This window comes from Macrobrachium rosenbergii, chromosome 46 (assembly GCF_040412425.1).
Source record: "Macrobrachium rosenbergii isolate ZJJX-2024 chromosome 46, ASM4041242v1, whole genome shotgun sequence".
Lineage (NCBI taxonomy): Eukaryota > Metazoa > Arthropoda > Malacostraca > Decapoda > Palaemonidae > Macrobrachium > Macrobrachium rosenbergii.
The window spans coordinates 13,534-35,000 of record NC_089786.1 but is presented as its reverse complement, the minus strand read 5'-3'; the positions used below and the strand labels follow the sequence as shown (position 1 = coordinate 35,000).

General features: G+C 34.2%; 1 protein-coding gene across 1 annotated transcript in view; it reads left to right on the top strand.

Annotated features, from left to right (window-relative positions):
• Positions 1 to 21,467, top strand: part of LOC136830128 (protein spaetzle 3-like) — an 86,229-nt gene that overhangs the window by 61,700 nt on the left and 3,062 nt on the right. The window contains exons 2-5 of the mRNA XM_067089319.1: positions 17,120 to 17,244; positions 18,182 to 18,272; positions 19,194 to 19,384; positions 20,285 to 20,410. Coding sequence (XP_066945420.1) covers positions 17,120 to 17,244; positions 18,182 to 18,272; positions 19,194 to 19,384; positions 20,285 to 20,410 — 533 coding nt within the window. The remainder of the gene's footprint in view (positions 1 to 17,119; positions 17,245 to 18,181; positions 18,273 to 19,193; positions 19,385 to 20,284; positions 20,411 to 21,467) is intronic.

Sequence of the window (21,467 nt, the reverse complement as noted above, 5' to 3'; positions counted from 1 at the left end):
AGTATATATATATATATATATATATATATATATATATATATATATATATATATATATATATATATATATATATATATATATATATATATATATATATGTGTGTGTGTGTGTGTGTGTGTGTGTGTGTGTGTCCGTGTCTGTATTCCGGAAATGCCGCTATACCAGACGACTACGTGAGCAAAGACATACCGTGAAAATTCGTGCAAAAGGGCGTGGCACCTTACAATCATAGTGCTTCGAAAACGGCCATGTATTTCGCATTACATTTATCTGAATACAGTAATGAACTGCCATTTTAACTTTAATTATCACCTAGAATCGTCGACAGTAATTTATATAAAGCATTTTGAGTCGTGATGAATTATATAAACCATCATTTTCCAACGATACTTACGTAAGCGTGAGTGTCAGGTGTTTGGTAGGGTCATTGCTGCAAAAAACGAGTAAAACATGCGCCGAAGTTTCTTCAGCGCAATCGAGTTTTCCGTACAGCCGCTACAGCGTATAATCAAAGCCACCGAAAATAGGCCTATCTTTCAGTGGTCTCGGTATAATGAGGTATGAGCCGCGACCCATGAAACTCTAACCACGGCCTGGTGGTAGCCTATCCTGTATAGTTGCCAGACACACGATTATGGTTCACTTTAACCTTAAATAAAATAAAAACCACTGAGGCTAGAGGGCTGCAATTTGGTGTGTTTGATGATTGAAGGGTGGATGATCAACATACCAATTTGCAGCCCTCTAGCCTCAGTAGCTTTTAGGATCTGAGGGCGGACAGAAAAAGTGCGCACAATAGCTTCCTTTCACAGAAAACTAAAAATGAGATTTCTGCAATAAAATGGGAGCGTTATTCTGCACTGCTCTGACCTGTTTTACTGAAATGTCATAAGTTCGTGACCCAATCGAATGAAAGTTATTTCTCTCTCTCTCTCTCTCTCTCTCTCTCTCTCTCTCTCTCTCTCTCTCTCTCTCTTGAGGTGGAGGAAGGCTTTGTTTGAGTTCTCTCTCTCTCTCTCTCTCTCTCTCTCTCTCTCTCTCTCTCTCTCTCTCTCTCTCTCTCTCTCTCTCTCCCCAGGTGGAGAAAAACAGTTTTTTTTTTTTTCGAGCCGACCAGTTGTCATTATGATGTTTAGCAAGAAGAAGAATCTATAAGTGCTTTTAAATTGCAGAAATGAATAATGATTCCAGTTTACATCTGAAGAAATGGATCTGACCAGTAGAAAAACGACATTTTCGATTTGTATATGTGAAAACCTTGAATAACTTTTAGTGAATGCATTGTGAATTACATCAATATCAAGTGTAGATTCTCCGGATTTTGTGGAAACTGTGAAAAAAAAAAATAAAATAGTCGAGTGTCTTTTGTGGAGAACTTTGTCCCCAAAGGAATTGGAAGTTGTGTAATAAAGAATACAGTATGAATGTATTGGTGAGTATTCGTATGTCTTTTTTTATTGGTCTTTATTTTTGTTTGTCTAATTTTTAAGGGTATTTAGTTGTTCATTTTCATTTATTCATGTGTGCTTATTTGTTTATATATATATATATATATATATATATATATATATATATATATATATATATATATATATATATATATATATAAATATGAATATATATATTTTATTTCTATATTTAAATGTTATATATATATATATTTTTTCTATATTTATATATATATATATATATATATATATATAATGTGTGTGTGTATGTATATGTATATATATATATTGTCTCCTTTCATATTTTCAAAAATTTGTATGGATGAAGATGCAAGCCCCATACCCATTTTTAACCTTGTTTGAAACCCACCACATACGACTGACCTTCACATATGTCCCAATCCAATAGGCTTAGACGAAACAAATCCAAGGTTGCAGGCCCCTTTAGGAATCGAATCTGGTACCAGGAATTACTAGTAAAACCGTATGAATCTCATTTAAATAAAATTTTCATTCAAACAACCCGTCGACCGGTGTCGAGATGGTGGTGATACCTCTCTCTCTCTCTCTCTCTCTCTCTCTCTCTCTCTCTCTCTCTCTCTCTCTCTCTCTCTCTCTCAGGTGGAAGAATGCTTGTTTGAGTTCATTATTTTTTTCTCTCTCTCTCTCTCTCAGGTGGAGGAATGCTTGTCTGAGTTAATTATTTCTCTCTCTCTCTCTCTCTCTCTCTCTCTCTCTCTCTCTCTCTCTCTCTCTCTCTCTCTCTCTCTCTCAGGTGGAGGAATGCTAGTCTGAGTTAATTATTTCTCTCTCTCTCTCTCTCTCTCTAGGTGGACAAAGATTTTTCCTGTTTTTTTCCTCTCTAGTCTCTCTCTCTCTCTCTCTCTCTCTCTCTCTCTCTCTCTCTCTCTCTCTCTCTCTCTCTCTCAGGTTGAGAAAAACAGTGTTTTTGAGTTGTCCAGGTGTCAGTGTGGTGTTTAGCCAGAAGAATCTCTCTCTCTCTCTCTCTCTCTCTCTCTCTCTCTCTCTCTCTCTCTCTCTCTCTCTCTCTCTGTGGACAGAGCTGCATCCAAGATGGTTAATAATCACACACTCCCTCATCCAGTGGCTTTCCTATATTTGGGCTGTGGCCCAGGGCCCTCTCGTCTTCAGGTGCCTACTTCTTTCTGTTGTTTTGTTCGCACGAGGCCGGCCTTATGCCATCACGGGGCCTTTTCCGAAGTGTGGCAAGGTATGGAAGGGCGTAAGGGGCCTGTTGTGGACCTCTGGAGTCTAACCGACTGCCTGGAATGATGAGTTGAAGGTTTTCTTTGGCTGTTTATGTCTAGGTTGTAGAATTATGTCTGAGCAACACCTGCGAATCAGCCATTTTCAAATCTCACTCCTTCCAGGCAAAAGTTAGCTGGAATACTTGTTTGACAGACTAACAAATCAGCCATTCCCAAACAAAGAGAGGAACGAAACGAACAAAGAAACATTTCAAAGAAACAAACAAAGCATGGTGCCAAAGCAACGCCACCACCACAAAGCAAAGCAACGTCGGCGCAGGCGAGGCAAGCACATTACTCGCAAATGGTCACAAGCAAAGGCAGGCAGGCTTTGGAGAACGCGTTAATAATACTGACAGACTTGGCTCTCCCAGAGATGAAGACTTCTTCTTCTTCCTCTTCTGTTTCTTGACTTCTTGGATTCAAAGGTCGTTCTTCTTTTTCTTTTTCTCCTTCTTGGGTCTTTATTTTCCTTCTTCTTCTTCTCCCTTTTTTTCTGGGACTTTCTTCTATCCTTTTTCTTCTTATTCTTCTCCCTTTTTGACTTCTTGGATGCAAGGTCTTTCTCCTGGGTCTTTCTTCTTCTTTTTCGTCTTATTCTTCTCCTTTTTACTTCTTATGCTTCTTTTCTTCTTTCTTCTTCTTCTTCTTCTTCTTCTTCTTCTTCTTCTTCTTCTTCTTCCTCGGGGTTCCTCTGGGAATTCTGTCGGAGAGCCATAAAAGAGAGAGATTCTTATCAGGGGACAGACAATAGAATGCTCAAAATGACTTCATTGTGTTGCTTCGGGAATCTGATTTGAAGGCTTGTCTTGTGTTTACAGCCCTCTCCCCCCAACCCCCACAATACCCACAGTGCCCAGAATACCCACAAGGAACGTGGGTATTGTGGGGGGAGAGGGAGTGGGTGACCACAGATGTGTGTTGTGTGTGTATGTGAATACTTTTACACACCCATCAATTGTATGTTTGTATATTTTCTTGAGCTTCTAGAGCGGTACGTAACGTCCGTTACTTATATTGCTTATATTCATTATTGATACGATTGTTCATATATATATATATATATATACATATAGTATATATATATATATATATATATATATATATATATATATATATATATATATATATATATATATATATATATATATATATATATATATATATATATATATATATATATTTCAACTGTGACTATAGCTACTTTGCAATCACCGGCATCGGCATGCAAATGCAACACGCTACTAGCATGTTGATGGGAGGCAGATTCCTCGCTTAAAAAAAAAAGATGATAAAAAAAAGTGCAGCTGGAGGCAATCTCCACGAGATGGGATAAAAAAAAAAAAAAGAAAGATTGCATCGAAAATAACATTACTTGCACATTCTTTACCGGAGATTTTATACCCCACGTTTGACTGAGGACATTGGCATATTTTGCTGTTGGGTTTTTTCTTTTGTTTGTTTGTGTAAACATGTATTTCGTGTTTGTGAATACGCACACACATACACACACACGCGTATATGTATATATATGTATATATATATATGTATATATATATATATATATATATATATATATATATATATATATATATATATATATATATATATATATATATATATATATATATATATATTATATATATGTATATATATATATATAATATACATATATATATATGTATATATATATATATATTGCAGATTATCTCGTCGAGGCCTTCCTTCTTATATTTCTTTTGTTTATATAATCTATTGTGATCTCTCTCTCTCTCTCTCTCTCTCTCTCTCTCTCTCTCTCTCTCTCTCTCTCTCTCTCTCTCTCTCTCTTCCGTTCTTTCCCGAGCAATTGACTGATCACTAGTTAAGATTAAATGTGTATCAGGCTTAGGTGCCGAAATTAATCAGAGAGAGAGAGAGAGAGAGAGAGAGAAGAGAGAGAGAGAGAGAGAGAGAGAGAGAGATTCTTCTCCTGGAATTATGGAATCAAAAGACGGCCTGGGTTCCCGGTAACAAAGGCGTGAAGAGCCTTTGTAGGCGTAGCAAGTTTTGCGTCCAGATCGCCTCTTCCGCAAGGACATTTCTCTCTCTCTCTCTCTCTCTCTCTCTCTCTCTCTCTCTCTCTCTCTCTCTCTCTCTCTCTTCTCCTGTTACTTCAAACATACCTCTTTATTTTTTTTAGTTGCCTAGATTCGCTAGGTAGGTGAAGGACCCTCTCTCTCTCTCTCTCTCTCTCTCTCTCTCTCTCTCTCTCTCTCTCTCTCTCTCTCTCTCTCTCTCTCTCTCTCCTCATCCTGTTGCTTCAGAAACATTCCCCTTTGTTTTTTTTAGTTGCCTAGATTCGCTTGATAGGTGAAGGACCTTCTCTCTCTCTCTCTCTCTCTCTCTCTCTCTCTCTCTCTCTCTCTCTCTCTCTCTCTCTCTCTCTCAATTTTTTGTTGTTGTTAGTCTGTACCTTTGGGTTTTCTCGTAAGTTTTTTGTTCATATTTTTTCTATTTTTCTTAATTTTTTTTGTTTTTTAAAATGTCGTTTTCTCGTAAGTTTTTGAATTTCTCTTCATTTTCTTCTTTCTCTCAAGAGAGAGAGAGAGAGAGAGAGAGAGAGAGAGAGAGAGAGAGAGAGAGAGAGAGAGCGTGATTGTCCTGCGATCAACATAGGCATACTGAATACTTTTTAAATTGTGTCCACAACATTGATTCCCCCGCCCAGGCCTGGGATCGATCGCGGGTTCCTCGGCTATTGAGAGGCGAAGGCGCTACCAAAGCACCACGAGAACCAGAGAGAGAGAGAGAGAGAGAGAGAGAGAGAGAGAGAGAGAGAGAGAGAGGATCACATCACATTAATTTCTTGTGAATGTTTATATTAAAAAGATAAACTATTTAGAAATACTTCTCTCATTTTTTATTTTTTCAGTGATAATAATAATAATACTGATAATAATAATAATAATAATAATAATTTCCATATTTTTGTCACTGATTACACTTATTTAAAAATGATCAAATTCTTATAAAATAATAAAGAATTTTTTACCGTATTTTTGTACATATCTCCTGTATGTGGTACACTGTTGATGCATTTGTATAGACCAGATTTTTTCATCATTCAATACTTCAAATTTTTGCTCAATTTTAGCATGATTAGTTAAACAAATGTATCAAAAATTTTAGGTAAATTAGGTATTATTATTATTATTATTATTATTATTATTATTATTATTATTATTATTATTATTATTATTATTCAGATGATAAATGGACATTAAAGAGTATATTCAAGTACAAATCTAATTTCATTCTTTATATATCAAACTTTCCAATATTTCTCTAAATACTGAATTTTTTCTTCAGTAAATGACAAAAAACAAAACCTTATTAAGTTCATTTTTGCAAGCTGTAAAGTATTACGCCATACCTAATGAAACAGCGTTGTGCCTGAAAATATGACACAATATTTCAATACTTCTTTAATTTAATATTTCTATTATTTGGATGCAATTTAAAAAAAATATTTGAAAAGGAGTCATTTTAATCTTTCGGTATTTCACAAAAAAAATTAAAAATATTATTTTGAATCTTTCAAATCTTTCCTTGAATTATCTTTTGTCACGCTGAAATAAGTCCATTATTTCTTGTCATGCTTGTTTCATTCTCTCTCTCTCTCTCAAAGGTGCCTCACACTGAGGGACCTGGGGCAACCCAGAACAATTGTAAGGTCTGTAAGGTCTCTCTCTCTCTCTCTCTCTCTCTCTCTCTCTCTCTCTCTCTCTCTCTCTCTTTACATTTGACATTTCCTTTGTATCTCTTAACATTGAGTCACGGAATTGTATTATTGTTCTAGTTCATATATATATATATATATATATATATATATATATATATATATATATATATATATATATATATATATATATACATAATATACAGTATATATATATATATATATATATATATATATATATACTATATATTGCTATGTTTATATATAAAGACATTAAATAACTATATTTAATACCAGAAAGAATTAAATAATAGAATTATTATTATTATTATTATTATTATTATTATTATTATTACAGACTTTTCCTCAAGGCATTTTCCATCGCCCTGGTCCACAAAACGTAATAATAATGATAATAATAATAATAAGTAAAAGTTCAAAGTATTAGTAGTTCAAATATTAGTAACAATAATATCAATACCAGTAAAAACTAACTGATAATAGGGATATTAATTATTATTAGTCCACGTGATATTTTTAATTATAACAAAGGGTATTTTTAATTCTTTGCAAAAACAAATATCAATTTTTGACGCTAATTTGACCACAGATGATAATTTGGAAATGTGAATTATGATGGTGAATTGGGCAATTATAAATTAGACAATAATAAATGCTAATTACACCTTTTCTAATATAATTTTTTTAACTGTTATCACCTTATCAACATCTTGACTCATCGTCACGTGAAATAACTTGGTGAAAAATATAATAGACTTACCAGCTTTGGGAGAAGCATTACTTGAAAAGTGATGCGTCTAAACTTAGCATCTCAGGGAAGGAGACACCGTTTCTTTGCTTTGTTTACGTCTTAGAAATATAAAATTGTCTTAATAAAATTAGATAATAAACTTACCAGCTCAGGGAAGAATAATCAGTGTGACAAGATCATTTCCAAGTTGAGAAACAATACTTGAAAGGTGATGTTTATCTCTGAGACGGTGGAACAATACGGGAAGTGTAGACGGAGAAGCCAAGCCGTTCCCTCGCCTCATTTACATTTTAAAAATATAAAACTGTCATAATAAACTTGGAAAATAAACTCACCTGCTCAGGGAGGAAGAGTCCATGGGACAAGAACGTTTCCAAGTAGAGAAACATTACTTGAAATGTGATGCTTCTTTCCAGAAGATTGAATATTACCAGAAGTGGAGACGGAGGCGCCGTTCCTTCGCCTCGTTTCCGTTTTCAGAAGACCTCTTCTAATTTATCTTCTTTCCAAGTCAAAACTTCCTTCCAAGCTTTCCTTCCTTTTTGACGGATGAGCTCACCAGACCCGTATATGTATCCGTCCATTGTATCTTCAGTTTCCCGCCTGCGTATACCTCCTGCAGAAGGTGAAGAACCGTATCTGTCTTCAGTTCCCCGTCAGCTTACACACCTCCTGCAGAAGGTGGAGAACCGTATCTGTCTTCAGTTCTCCGTCAGCTTACACACCTCCTGCAGAAGGCGGAGAACCGTATCTATCTGTCTTCAGTTCCCCGTCAGCTTACACACCTCCTGCAAAAGGTGAAGAACCGTATCTGTCTTCAGTTCCCCGTCAGCTTACACACCTCCTGCAGAAGGTGAAGAACCGTATCTGTCTTCAGTTCCCCGTCAGCTTACATACCTCCTGCAGAAGGTGAAGAACCGTATCTGTCTTCAGTTCTCCGTCAGCTTAACCTACTGCAGCAGATGACTGGCAGGCAGACTGACGAAGACCCTCTGAAGTCAAAGGAGTCCTCGGGAATGACGGTTTTCGGAGCCAGAGATCCGGCTGAGGGTGGCGGGCCGAGTAGCAAGCGGGCGGGCGGGCGGGGGCGGGGGCGGGGGCGGGGGCGGTCTAGGGCCTAATTAGCCCCTAATAATTTACGAGCGGCTGATGTTTGTCTTGGCGTGTCGTTTCACTCGTCGGTTTTATTGGCTCTCTCTCTCTCTCTCTCTCTCTCTCTCTCTCTCTCTCTCTCTGGACGGATCCTCTTCGAAAATTGGACAGGCCCTGGGGGCGTGGGAGGGTGGGGAGGCTACTGGTCCCTCCTGAAGATGGCACTCAATCGTGACGTTGTCTGTCTGTTGAAGGAAAGCGAATGAAATTAAAGTTTTCCAAACGGATGTGGATGGTCAGAGGAAACGAGAGAGAGAGACAGACAGAGAAGAGAGACAGAGAAACAGAGAGAGAGACAGACGAGAAACAGACAGACAGAAACAGAGAGAGAGAGAGACAAAGAAACAGAGGGAGAAAGAGACAGAGAAACAGAGAGAGAGAGAGAGAGAGAGAGAGCGAGACAGATAGACTCTCTCTCAGAGAAACAGACAGAGAGAAACCACATCAACAAAACCACACGGAGAGGAGAGAGATAGACTCAGACAGACAAACAAAGATCAATCATAGAGCGCAAAGAACATGGTTACGATGGTGACAGACAGTTTAAACAGAGATTTATACAGTATTTACATAGATATAAACACAGAGAGAGAGAGAGATAGACATATACAGAGATATATATATATATATATAGATATATATATATATATCTCTATCTATATATATATGTTTATATATATTTATATATTTTATATATATATATATAGTATATTAAGAAATACATCAACAAAACCATTTATATATAAGTATATATATCATACATATATTTATCCTGGAGGAATTAAAATGCCATCAATCATAGGCGCATCCTACATGGTTACGATGGTGATTGGTTGTTTATATATATATATACATATATACATTTATATATGTGTATATATATGTGTATGTATATATATATATATATATATATATATATATATATATATATATTTATATATATTTATATTTATATATAATTATATATATATATTATACATATATTTATAAAAGTGTGTATATATTATATATATACATATATATATATACATGTATATATATATATATATATTTATTTATTTATTTATATACATATATATATATTTTGACAACGCACTTATTTTGCGAGCCTTCAAAAGAGAGAGAAAGAGAGGGGTGTATTGCTCCTCCAGTATATTTTCTATTTTCACCAGAAAATTCATTATTTTTTTTTATAAATGTCAAAAAAATTTTAAAAATTCAAGAGATTTACACCAGATCAGCTCAGTTGAAGCTAATGTTTTACATAACTACAAAATGAACAAGAAATAATTTTATTGAACCCAAAAATCGTTGACCCGGTTTCGCCCAAATTAGGACTGAGTTACCTTAGGGGAAGGATAGGTAAGGGGGTCAGCCCCCCACGAAAATGTCTTTTTTTTTTTAACCATGAGAAATGCGATGCTTAGATTCAGATTTTTCCAAAATGGGATTATTGGAACGGGGTTTCACTGAGGTATTTTGGGTTAACGTTTTCTTCTTTAGTATAAGGTAATATAGAATATATATATATATATATATGTATGTTAATATACATATATATATGTGTGTGTACACACACACATACATATATGTGTATATATATACATATATATATATATATGTGTGTGTGTGTGCGTGTATATTATATGTATATACATATATATATATATATATATATATATATATATATATATATATATATATATATATATATATATTTGCATACATACGTACATATATATGGATATATAATATACATACATAAATACATACATGCATACATTCATACATACAGTACATTAGCATCTATCACACTTACATTGTTTACAACATCATAACAATGCATAACTGACAGCTTATTATTACTGCACCAATCATCATCAAACTTTTAAATAGGAAGCTTATGATTAGCTTGAACCTCCTTTTCATGATTAAATCTCGCATATCCTCTAAATTCCTTCTACAGGAAGGACCCTTAGTATCCTCTTGTGTGGCTACAGCTTTCAGGATACGCTGGTCCGCCCTCAGGAGAAGTCCTTCCTCCAAATCCGGGTTGAAGGAGCCAGGTTTGGGCGGTTGGGGAGGGGTGGGGGAGAAGGGATTACTTTTGAGACCAGGAGACAGACGAAATTTTCAAGAAGAAGAGTCCGTGAAATTGGTTGTAAAACTGCGTCATCGAAACGAAACCAAGAAGGTGGACAGTATATAGGTCTAGGTTTCCGTTGGTTATGGCGCAGTCTTTGGCCTAGGCTATTGCAGAGCGGGTTCCACCTACACAGGGTCCTGAAGTCTCCTTTTTAGCGTTTCCCCTGTAGTCTTCCCAAGTACCTTTTGGCTTCCATATAGCTAAAATGCTTCCTGCAAACAAGGTCTATTCGCTGTGCGCGGGAGCTGCTGTGAGTATCCGTGAATTTCCTAAAATTTCTCAGTGTCGTATTTCTTCTGGAAAGTTTAGGCTGACTGGTTGATTTAAATTTGTCTCGCTTCCTTTTTTTTGGGGGGCGGGGGTTAATTTTAAAGCTGGTGGACCTGTTCTTAAATTGGTTGGCACTACAGATTCATTTTTAGTATTTGTTCATTTGTTAATTTATTTTTTCTTTTATGATAAGCGATTTCTTCTTTCTATATCTTCCCATTGCCTTCTGTCGAAGCTTGAATTTCAAGTCAGTGGCCCCTGTGGTGGGCTTGTTCCATATGAATAGGATACGTTTCCTGAATAAATAATAATAATAATAATAATAATAATAATAATAATAATGATGATGATTATTCTGAGTCTGTTTCTTGAATAATTCATTCTTTTTCTTATCAATTTCTGTTCCTAAATTTCTTTTAATTCAGTTTATTCATCGGACTGAATTTAGTTTTGTTTGATAAACAATTTTTTAGACCTGATACAATCCATCTTAGATAGTTTTTTTTTAATATTAGTAAAAACTATATAATTAAAGCATTCCAGTGTCCTTAATGGGTAGAAAATATTTTAAGGACTAGAAAATATTTGTTATTGCTTTCTCATGAGTTAGTGAGATAAAGTCTATGTTGATTATTAGAGATTAGATTGCATAGGTTAAATTCTTACTTATGATAACATTCTTAGCAAAAAATCTTCAGTTCTTAGTGACCAGAGCCTTCTCTCTCTCTCTCTCTCTCTCTCTCTCTCTCTCTCTCTCTCTCTCTCTCTCTCTCTCTCTCTCTCTGCCGTGTTTATGGCAACAAATATATTTTTCAACTATGATATTGGGTCCACAACCGGACAATTTTTGCCAAGTTACCATAATATTTGTCAAAATCCACTTCTTTTCCAAATTCCACTTAATTCTTCTAAATTACAATTATTCGCTCCAAATTCCTCCGATTTGGTCATCTTAAATTGATTTATTTGCTAATGAAATTTTATTTAATTTCTGAAGTGCAATTCCATTGCAGTGAAATTGATTTCCACATATATATACATACATATATATATATATATATATATATATATATATATATATATATATATATATATATATATATATATCACTTAGAATCGAATTATAAGTGATAAGCGCATCTTCCCCGCTAGGATTCGAACTTGCGCCATCGGCTCAGATACAGTGACAAGCATGCGACTTAATCGTTCGGTATAATTCCTCTTTGTTGTAAGTTATTCCTGATGTATAGTGAAGCTGATATGAGCATTATGTATGATGTATGTATGTATACATACATTATATATATGTATATGTATCTATAATATGTACATGTATATACATATATATATATGCATGTATATAAAATTTATATATATATATATATGTGTGTGTGTGTGTGTGTATGTATACATTTATACATATGCACGTACATGCAATAAAAGACTAAAATACATATTAAAATTCGTAGAAAAATCTTAAAGTAAAAAATAACTTCTTAAACCTCAGCAAACAACAAAAAGATAAAAATATCATAACTAGCCTTAGAAGCCAAGGAATTCAAACCCTGTTTCACTCGGCCCCACTTAAAAAAAAAAGCAAAAAAAAAAAAAAACATAAAGAAATAACAAAATAAATAAAAATAATTGTTCGTGCTTGGTGCAATCACAGGCTCATCACGAACAAGCAAAATGGCGGTTCTCGGGGACTTGAAATTTCAATTATTGTTCGTGTACCGTCGCTATTTATCATACAGTCGTGCGCTTGTCAGCGCGGCGGGAGTATGAGCATGCGCGCGCGCGCATATGGCATATTATATTATATATATATATATATATATATATATATATATATATATATATATATATATATATATATATATATATATATATATATATATATATATATATATATATATATATATATATATATATATATATATATATATATATATATATATATATATATATATATATATATATATATATATATATATATATATATATATATATATATATATATATATATATATATATATATATATATATATATATATATATATATATATATATATATATATATATATATATACATACATATATATATGTTTATATATCAATAAGAAGGGATATTTATAAATCATCTTTTTTCCATTCGATTCTCTTTCATATAACAAAGACAGTCAAAGTTAGAGACATAACAAAGAAACTATAACAATTGAAAACAAGTAAAAAAAATGCACCGAAGTTTCTTCGGCGCATTCGAGTTTTCTGTAGAGCCGCTACAGCGTGTAATCAAGGCCACCGAAAATAGACCTATCTTTCGGTGGTCTCGGTATAATGCTGTATGAGCCGCGACCCATGTAACTTAAACGTTACCGGTGGAAGCATCCGATTATGGCTAACGATTAACCTAAAATAAAAAAAAAAAAAAAAACTACTGAGGCTAGAGGGCTACAATTTGGTATGCTTGATGATTGGAGGGTGGATGATCAACATACCAATTTGCAGCCCTCTAGCCTTGGTAGTTTTCAAGATCTGAGGGCGGACAGAAAAAAAGTTCTGACGGACAGACAAAGCCAGCACAATAGTTTTCTTTTACAGAAAACTGAAAATAAACTGCCTTTGGTGAAATCATAGATTATTGATGAAAATGATTCCTTGCATAAATTTTAAAAAGTAGGAACAGGATATTGCTTAAAGATTTAAATGACGGAATGACAATTATGTGATAATTAGGGGTGCATCCGGGACTTTGGGATGATTTGAATGCGCAATTAGAGGTTGATATCTTTAAAAAAAAAAGTTGCATCCACTGCTTGAGATATCTTAGAGACAGGTGTTGAATAAAAACAGTCAGCATTGCTTGAGTGGGTTTTGAGTGTGTGTATATATATATATATATATATATATATATATATATATATATATATATATATATATATATATATATATATATATATATATATATATATATATATATATATATTTATATATGCATGTATATATATATATATATATATATATATACATATATATTTTATATTTGCTATTGTGTCCAGTTTTCCTTACAAAAGATATCAAGCAGATATGCTGCTTGCATTAAGTTATATGCTAATGTTGATGAGAATTTACATGAGATTATCATTCCTTACGCAAAATCCTTTGAGGAGATTGCTAGTAGAAGTGCCGATGTCTCTATATGAGCAGTGAAGAAGTAAAATGGAAGAAAGAGAATATGAACAGAGGTACAGTAAAAGGAACGAAATGGGTTGCGGCTAGGGGCCGAAGGCACGCTGCAAAGAACCTTAAGTAATGCCGACAGTGCACCGCATGTGGTGCGCTGACGGCGCTACCTCCTTGCGTGGAGTGAGATTGCATCAGAAGATAGATGAAATTGATGATATATTCACTAGAATCTTTATACAGTCGATCTTGATAGGAGGACAAATGAGATTGTCTCATGAATCTTTATGAGTAGACGAGATTACCAGTAAAATTTAACTTATATTGCCCACGAGAGGTAGATGAAATTGAGATATTGATAGGAAGATAAATGAGATTATTCCATGAATCTTTATAAGTAGACGAGATTGCCAGTAAAATTTAACTTATATTGCCCACCAGAGATAGATGAAATTGATAAAATATTCACTAGAATCTTTATGAAGTCGATCTTGATAGGAGGGTAAATGAGATTATCTCATGAATCTTTATAAATAGACGAGATTGCCAGTAAAATTTAAATTACACAGACCACCTGAAGTAGATGAAATTGATGAGATATTCACTAGAATCTTCTTGAAATCAATCTTGATAAGAGGATAAATGAGATTATCTCATGAATTTTTATAAGGAGAAGAGATTGTCAGTAGAACTTAAATTATATTGCCCACCAGAGACAGAGGAAATTGATAAAATATTCACAAGAATCTATATACAGTCGATCTTGATAAGAGGATAAATGAGATTATCTCACGAATCTTTATGAGTAGACGAGATTGCCAGTAAAATTAAAATCCTTACATTTCATTATCTCTGATATGCTCTTCTTTGCTGGGAAAAGAATGAGAAGAGAGAGAGAGAGAGAGAGAGAGAGAGAATCTCGATAAAAGAAGGGAGTGAGAAAGGTAGGAATGAATGAGAAGTGAGGAGAATGTGAGGCATAAGAGGAATGTCAGTGAGGACTGAGGTGACTTTTGCTGAAAAAAAAAAAAAAAAAGCCACTTTCGGTGTCAGCTGACCTTGGGTGCTCGCTCCGTTATTGGAGTCTCTCTCTCTCTCTCTCTCTCTCTCTCTCTCTCTCTCTCTCTAGAAGACAGTGAGCTATGACAACAGAGTCTCTCTCTCTCTCTCTCTCTCTGCATACATATATAAATGAGAATAAGTTTTGACAACAAGGTCTCTCTTTCTCTCTCTCTCTCTGCATATATATATAAATGAGAATAAGTTTTGACAACAAGGTCTCTCTCTCTCTCTCTCTCTCTCTCTCTCTCTCTCTCTCTCTCTCTCTCTCTAAAAGACAGTAAGTTATGGTGACAAAATTCTCTCTCTCTCTCTCTGCATATATATATATATATATATATATGAGATATATATATATATTATATACATATATATATATATGAGAATAAGTTTTGACAATATGAGAATAAGTCTCTCTCTCTCTCTCTCTCTCTCTCTCTCTCTCTCTCTCTCTCTCTCTCTCTCTCTCTCTCTCTCTCTCTCTCTCGACAAAAATATTAGCCCTAAACTTAAACTCACAAGAAATAAATAAATAACAAAATATCTCCCACTTAAAACTCTTGCATAACCCCAGTATACCCCGAGGTGTCTCGTCGTTTACGTAAAAATCAAATCGCGTGTGTAAATGTCGTTCACGTGACGGTACGGAGCGTCTCGCATCCACTAATGACTGTTTGTTGATATTCGCCCGAGAGATTTTAATGGTAGTTGATGTCTTTGCCAAAATGATTGGCCTTGTGTTGTTTTTGTGTTGACTGTCTAGTTGTTTTCTTGTTTGTATGTATGTATGTATATCTATATGTATATATGAATATATATATATATATATATATATATATATATATATATATATATATATATATATATGTATATATATATATATATATATATATATATATATATATATATATATATATATATAGAAATAATCAACACACAATCACGTGTGGAACAGAAATAAGTTTCTGACTCTCATCAGGATCGAACCCAGGTTGGTAGCGGTCTCTGTCATTCAGTTGAAAGACCTGGATTCGATCCTGATGTGAGTCAGAAATTTATATATATATATATATATATATATATATATATATATATATATATATATATATATATAACATATATATATATACAAATATAAATATGTATGTATATATATATACAGTATATATATATATATATATATATATATATATATATATATATATATATATATATATATATATATATATATATATATATATATATATATATATATATATATATGTATATATAATCACTGTGCGTTTGCAAACAAACTTATGCATCAAAGTTTATCACAAAATTTAGACAGAGAAAATCCTGAAAAATTTCCTATGAAAATATCCATAATTCTTTTCGTTTTATTCATTTCAAATGCCCTTTCGTGGAAAAATTCGTATATATACTCTTTTGGTATTTCCTTTAAAAGAAAGAGGAATTTCTAGCTCCTAAATCTAAGGAAGACCAAATTTATACACCTTGACGTTTCCTGTTTAGGAGGGCCTGAAAAAAAAAGGAAGGCACGAAATCATCACTAAGGTGGTGCAACAGCCCTAGGGCGGGTGACATCACCTTGCTCTCTCTCTCTCTCTCTCTCTCTCTCTCTCTCTCTCTCTCTCTCTCTCTCTCCTTGTCTATCATTGTTTATATTTAGAGTTTTTATTTTGTATAGATTGTCATAGTTTTGTAAATACTTTTGAATAAATATGTATCCATATATATGTATAGTATATATATGTAATATACATATACATATCTCTCTCTCTCTCTCTCTCTCTCTCTCTCTCTCTATATATATATATATATATATATATATATATATATATATATATATATATATATATATATATATATATATATATATATATATATATATATATATATATTTATATACATGCATACATACATATACATACACTGCATGAATATACACATAACACATGCACCCAGAAACAACTATACTGTACACTGATGAACAACCATATATCCCACTTTAGTTCATATCAACAGACTAACTTTTTATTTTCATCACCTGTCACTTGACCTGTGACCCTCTGACCTTGACTGTATCTATTCCCTCAGGTGTTATGGACGGCGCTCAGCCTCGCCCTCGGAGTGGAGGTCCAGGGCGAGATCATCAGGGGACTCCCTTGCATCAAAAGACACAATCAACTCTTCTGCAGTACGGCCGGAACCACGTACCCTTCGTGAGTATATTTTAAGTGTCTGTTTAGAAGGATTACGCAAAGACTCTTGTGTGGATTCCTGTGAAATTTCAACCAAAGGTGGGGATTATGTCTGGCTACAAGTGGTTAAAATTTGGGAGAGATAGGAGGGGAAATCGTAAAGAAAAGAGGCCTTTCTTTAGGCGGGATTTCACAGCTTTAGTGGAGGGTGCTGTGGTCTCCAAATGCTCTTATGCTCAGTTAACTTTATATATATATATATATATATATATATATATATATATATATATATATATATATATATATATTTATATATATATATATATATATATATGATGTACATTAAACTTTAGACATTACATTACATTGAAGAAGAGTCACGAGACAGACTATGCGACATAGAGACAGAGAGAGACAAAGCATAATACACCGACTTGTATGAGCGACACGTACAGAGAGAGACAAGCACAGCCTCCTGGGAAACCCCGTGACGTCACCGTGACGTCATCGTTGCCATGGCGACGAGAGAGCAAGCTTGAACTTTACATAATGGACTTCTTCAGACTTCTTAGGAATGGACTGTTGACTCACTAAACAGGGAGGTGAGTTTAAATCAGTTTTTCTATAATAATAATAATAATAAGAATAATAATAATAATGACTGTTGTTTATTTAAAAGTCGTATTTGGGATTACTCTTATAAATTACTCTTATGAATATAATAGTATTGTTCAGTTTTCTAAGTACAAATCCACATAAAGTTTTATTTATCATAATATTCATTTATTTATCCAATTTAGATTAATTTTCAATCACATACTCATTCACCTTACTAGTTTTCATCAACATTACCTGACCTAATCAAATGCTAATTAGCCTTAACCCTACCTGACCTAATCATATGCTGGTTTACCTCTACATTACTTGACCCTTTTAATAATGTATTCATTTCTTTCAGGGACAAAATAGAGAGATTCATCGACGACAACAAAGCACTCATGAGAAGAATGTACGGAGAGTTTTTGGATAATATTGACGCCGTGAGACAGGTAAGAAGCTTACCGGCTGGCCAGATCTGTTTGATAGAGGTATAGGTGTCTTATATATTAATCATTTATTACCAGCCCACACGGAACAGCCAGCATGTTCAGTTTAAGCCTGAAAGTATCCCTAAATTAAAAACCAAATATCGATCCGTGATCCCCTTTTCCTGCCGAGAGCGACCGGATTTGCTAACCAGCAGCGCCATTATGCAGTAAATGTGCCTCGCTGTCGAAGTTCTCAGTTCCAGAGATCCTTTGTTCCTCACATTTTTGGACTGTGGAACAGTCTCCCTATACTGAGGATTGTGCATTTGGAACCTCAAAACTTTTGATAATTTACTGACATTATTTATTACTTTGTTCGTTTGTTTTTCTTTTCTGAAACTGATCTCTTTCTGTATTGCTCATTATGTTTTGTTACTTCTTTCAAGAAGAAGACTTCTTTCAAGTGAACACCATAATATTCTTTGGAAGCTTGAATTTCAAGCTAGTAGCCATATGAATAGGTGGGCTTTGTAATAATAATAATAATAATAATAATAATAATAATAATAATAATAATAATAATAATAATAATAATAATAATAATAACCTTCTGTAATTTCTGTCTAAATGAAGACCATATTCTTTGGAAGCTTGACTTTCAAGTCAGGGACCCCTGTGGTGGGTTTGTTCCATATGAATAGGTTTCATCTTCTGAATAATAATAATAATAATAATAATAATAATAATAATAATAATAATAATAATAATAATAATAATAATAATAATAATAATAATAACAAAACAATAATAATAATAATAATAATAATAATAATAATAATAATAATAATAATAATAATAATAATAATAATAATAATGCATATAAGGCAAAAGAGACCAATCCATACTTCATACAAAGCCAATAAAAACCCAATTCTCCCCCAGACCACTCAGCAGAGCCAAGGTGGGCGAGCCTTCCGGAGGCAGGGGCGCTCGGCAGACGTCTTCGCAGAGGACGTACCCGAGTTCTTCTCCTCGGATTACCACGCGGACGACAGGCGGGGCGAGTCCTTCTTCAAGCTGATCCGGAATCGACGTCAGTCCTCTCCGGGGAACGCCAATCCCAACTCTGATAGGTAAGGAGAGGTCCTTCGGTGAGTAAGTATAAATTGGGGGAGGTCCCCTCGGTGTGGAAGGATAAATGGGTGGAGGTCCCTTCGGTGTGGAGGGATAGATGCACGGAGGTCCCTTCAGTGTGTAAGTTTGAAAGAGTGGCGGTCCCTTCAGTATGTAAGTGTGAGAGTAGAGGCCCCTTCAGTATGTAAGTGTGAGAGTAGAGGCCCCTTCAGTGTGTAAGAATAAATTGGTGGAGGTCCCTTCAGTGTGTAAGGATAAATGCATGGAGGTCCCTTCAGTGTGTAAGTTTGAAAGAGTAGAGGTCCCTTCAGTATGTAAGGATAAATTGGTGGAGGTCCCTTTAGTGTGTAAGGATAAAGAGTGAAGGTCCTTCAGGAATGTAAGTGTTAGAGTAGAGGTCCCTTCAGTATGTAAGTGTAAGAGTGGAGGTCCCTTCAGTGTGTAAGTGTAAGAGTGGAGGTCCCTTCAGTATGTAAGTGTAAGAGTGGAGGTCCCTTCAGTATGTAAGTGTAAGAGTGGAGGTCCCTTCAGTATGTAAGTGTAAGAGTGGAGGCACCTTCAGTATGTAAGTATAAAAGTTTGGAGGTCCCTTCAGTATGTAAGTTTAAAAGAGTGGAGGCCCTTTCAGTTCATAAGAATAAATTGATGAAAGCCCCTACAGTGTGTAAGGATAAAGGATGGAGGCCCCTTCACTGCCCTGACATGGATGGCTAATGTAACTAAGACATTTAAAGTCCCCAAAGTGCGACAAAGTTTTGTCATCAGTAAATTGACAGAAACCCTCTTGATGAGCTTATTAGAAGATTGAAGCTTTGTAAGCTTAAAAGTGACGGTTTTGTCGTGAATAATGCAGTAGTAACACAAGTCGAATTTTTACTAACCATTCATATGACTTTCAGAGTTGACTCCTGCGAGAGCAAAGTGGAAATCGTCACTCCGTTTTGGGCCAACAATTCCGCAGGGAAGGTTCGGGCCATTGTCAACACGAACGAATTCTCTCAAGCCATCCACCAGGAGATATGCACGTAAGTAATCGCCTATGAGGCCTGTTGAAGAATCATGCGTTTGTTTTCTCTCTTGCCTGTCTGTCAGTCAGGCAGGAGCACCAGATGTCTGTCAGTTCACAAGGGGTCAAGTTTTTAAACCAAGATCAAGATCGTAATTAAGAGTTTAAAGGTCAGCTACGAACTTTGGCATAAGAAATAAAGAATTCTCCAATTTATTTTTCATCGAGATTTTCAGAATGATTTATGAATAGTTAAATTCAATCCAGTTAATTGCTGGGCCGTTGTATTCAACAAGGTTTAAATTTCTCTTACAATTTTGCAATCCTATTTATGATTAGAAACCCAAAATATTTAATTCCAGATTGAGGGGAAAATCCACTAAAGTTATCTTATAATTTAAGAAACTTTTTTTCATTCAATAATAATAATAATAATAATAATAATAATTTTTAATTCATAATAATAATAATAATAATAATAATAATAATAATAATAATAATAATAATAATAATAATAATAATAATAATAATAATAATAAATATATAAGTTTTTAACTAGAAAATATGTCTAAATCTTTGCAGTGTCCCTTAGGTAATTTCCAGGTTTGTGATAAACATACCTCTTTCACTGTAGCTAAAATATCCACCTTTGTTGAAGAATTCTTTTGTAAAGAGAAATTTCCAGTTTCCAGAATTTTTGTACATTTTAAGAAAAATCAGTTTCCATATTCTCTCTTCCAGGAAACTCATTCATTTCCCCTTTTCCAGGAAAACTCATTAACGTTCCCCTTTCCTGTGAAAATTCATTCATTCCCTCTTTCCAGGAAAAGTTCCCCTTTTCATTAACGTTTCCCCTTTCCAGAAAAAAAATGTTCCCCTCCCAACTCATTAATGTTCCCCCTTTTCCAGGAAAACTTATTAACGTTCCCTTTTCCAGGAAATCTTATTAACGTTCCCCTTTCAAGGAAAACTCGTTCATTCCCCCTTTCCAGGAAAATTCATTAACGTTTCCCCTTTCCAGGAAAACTTATTAACATTCCCCTTTGCAGGAAAACTCATTAATGTTCCCCTTTCCA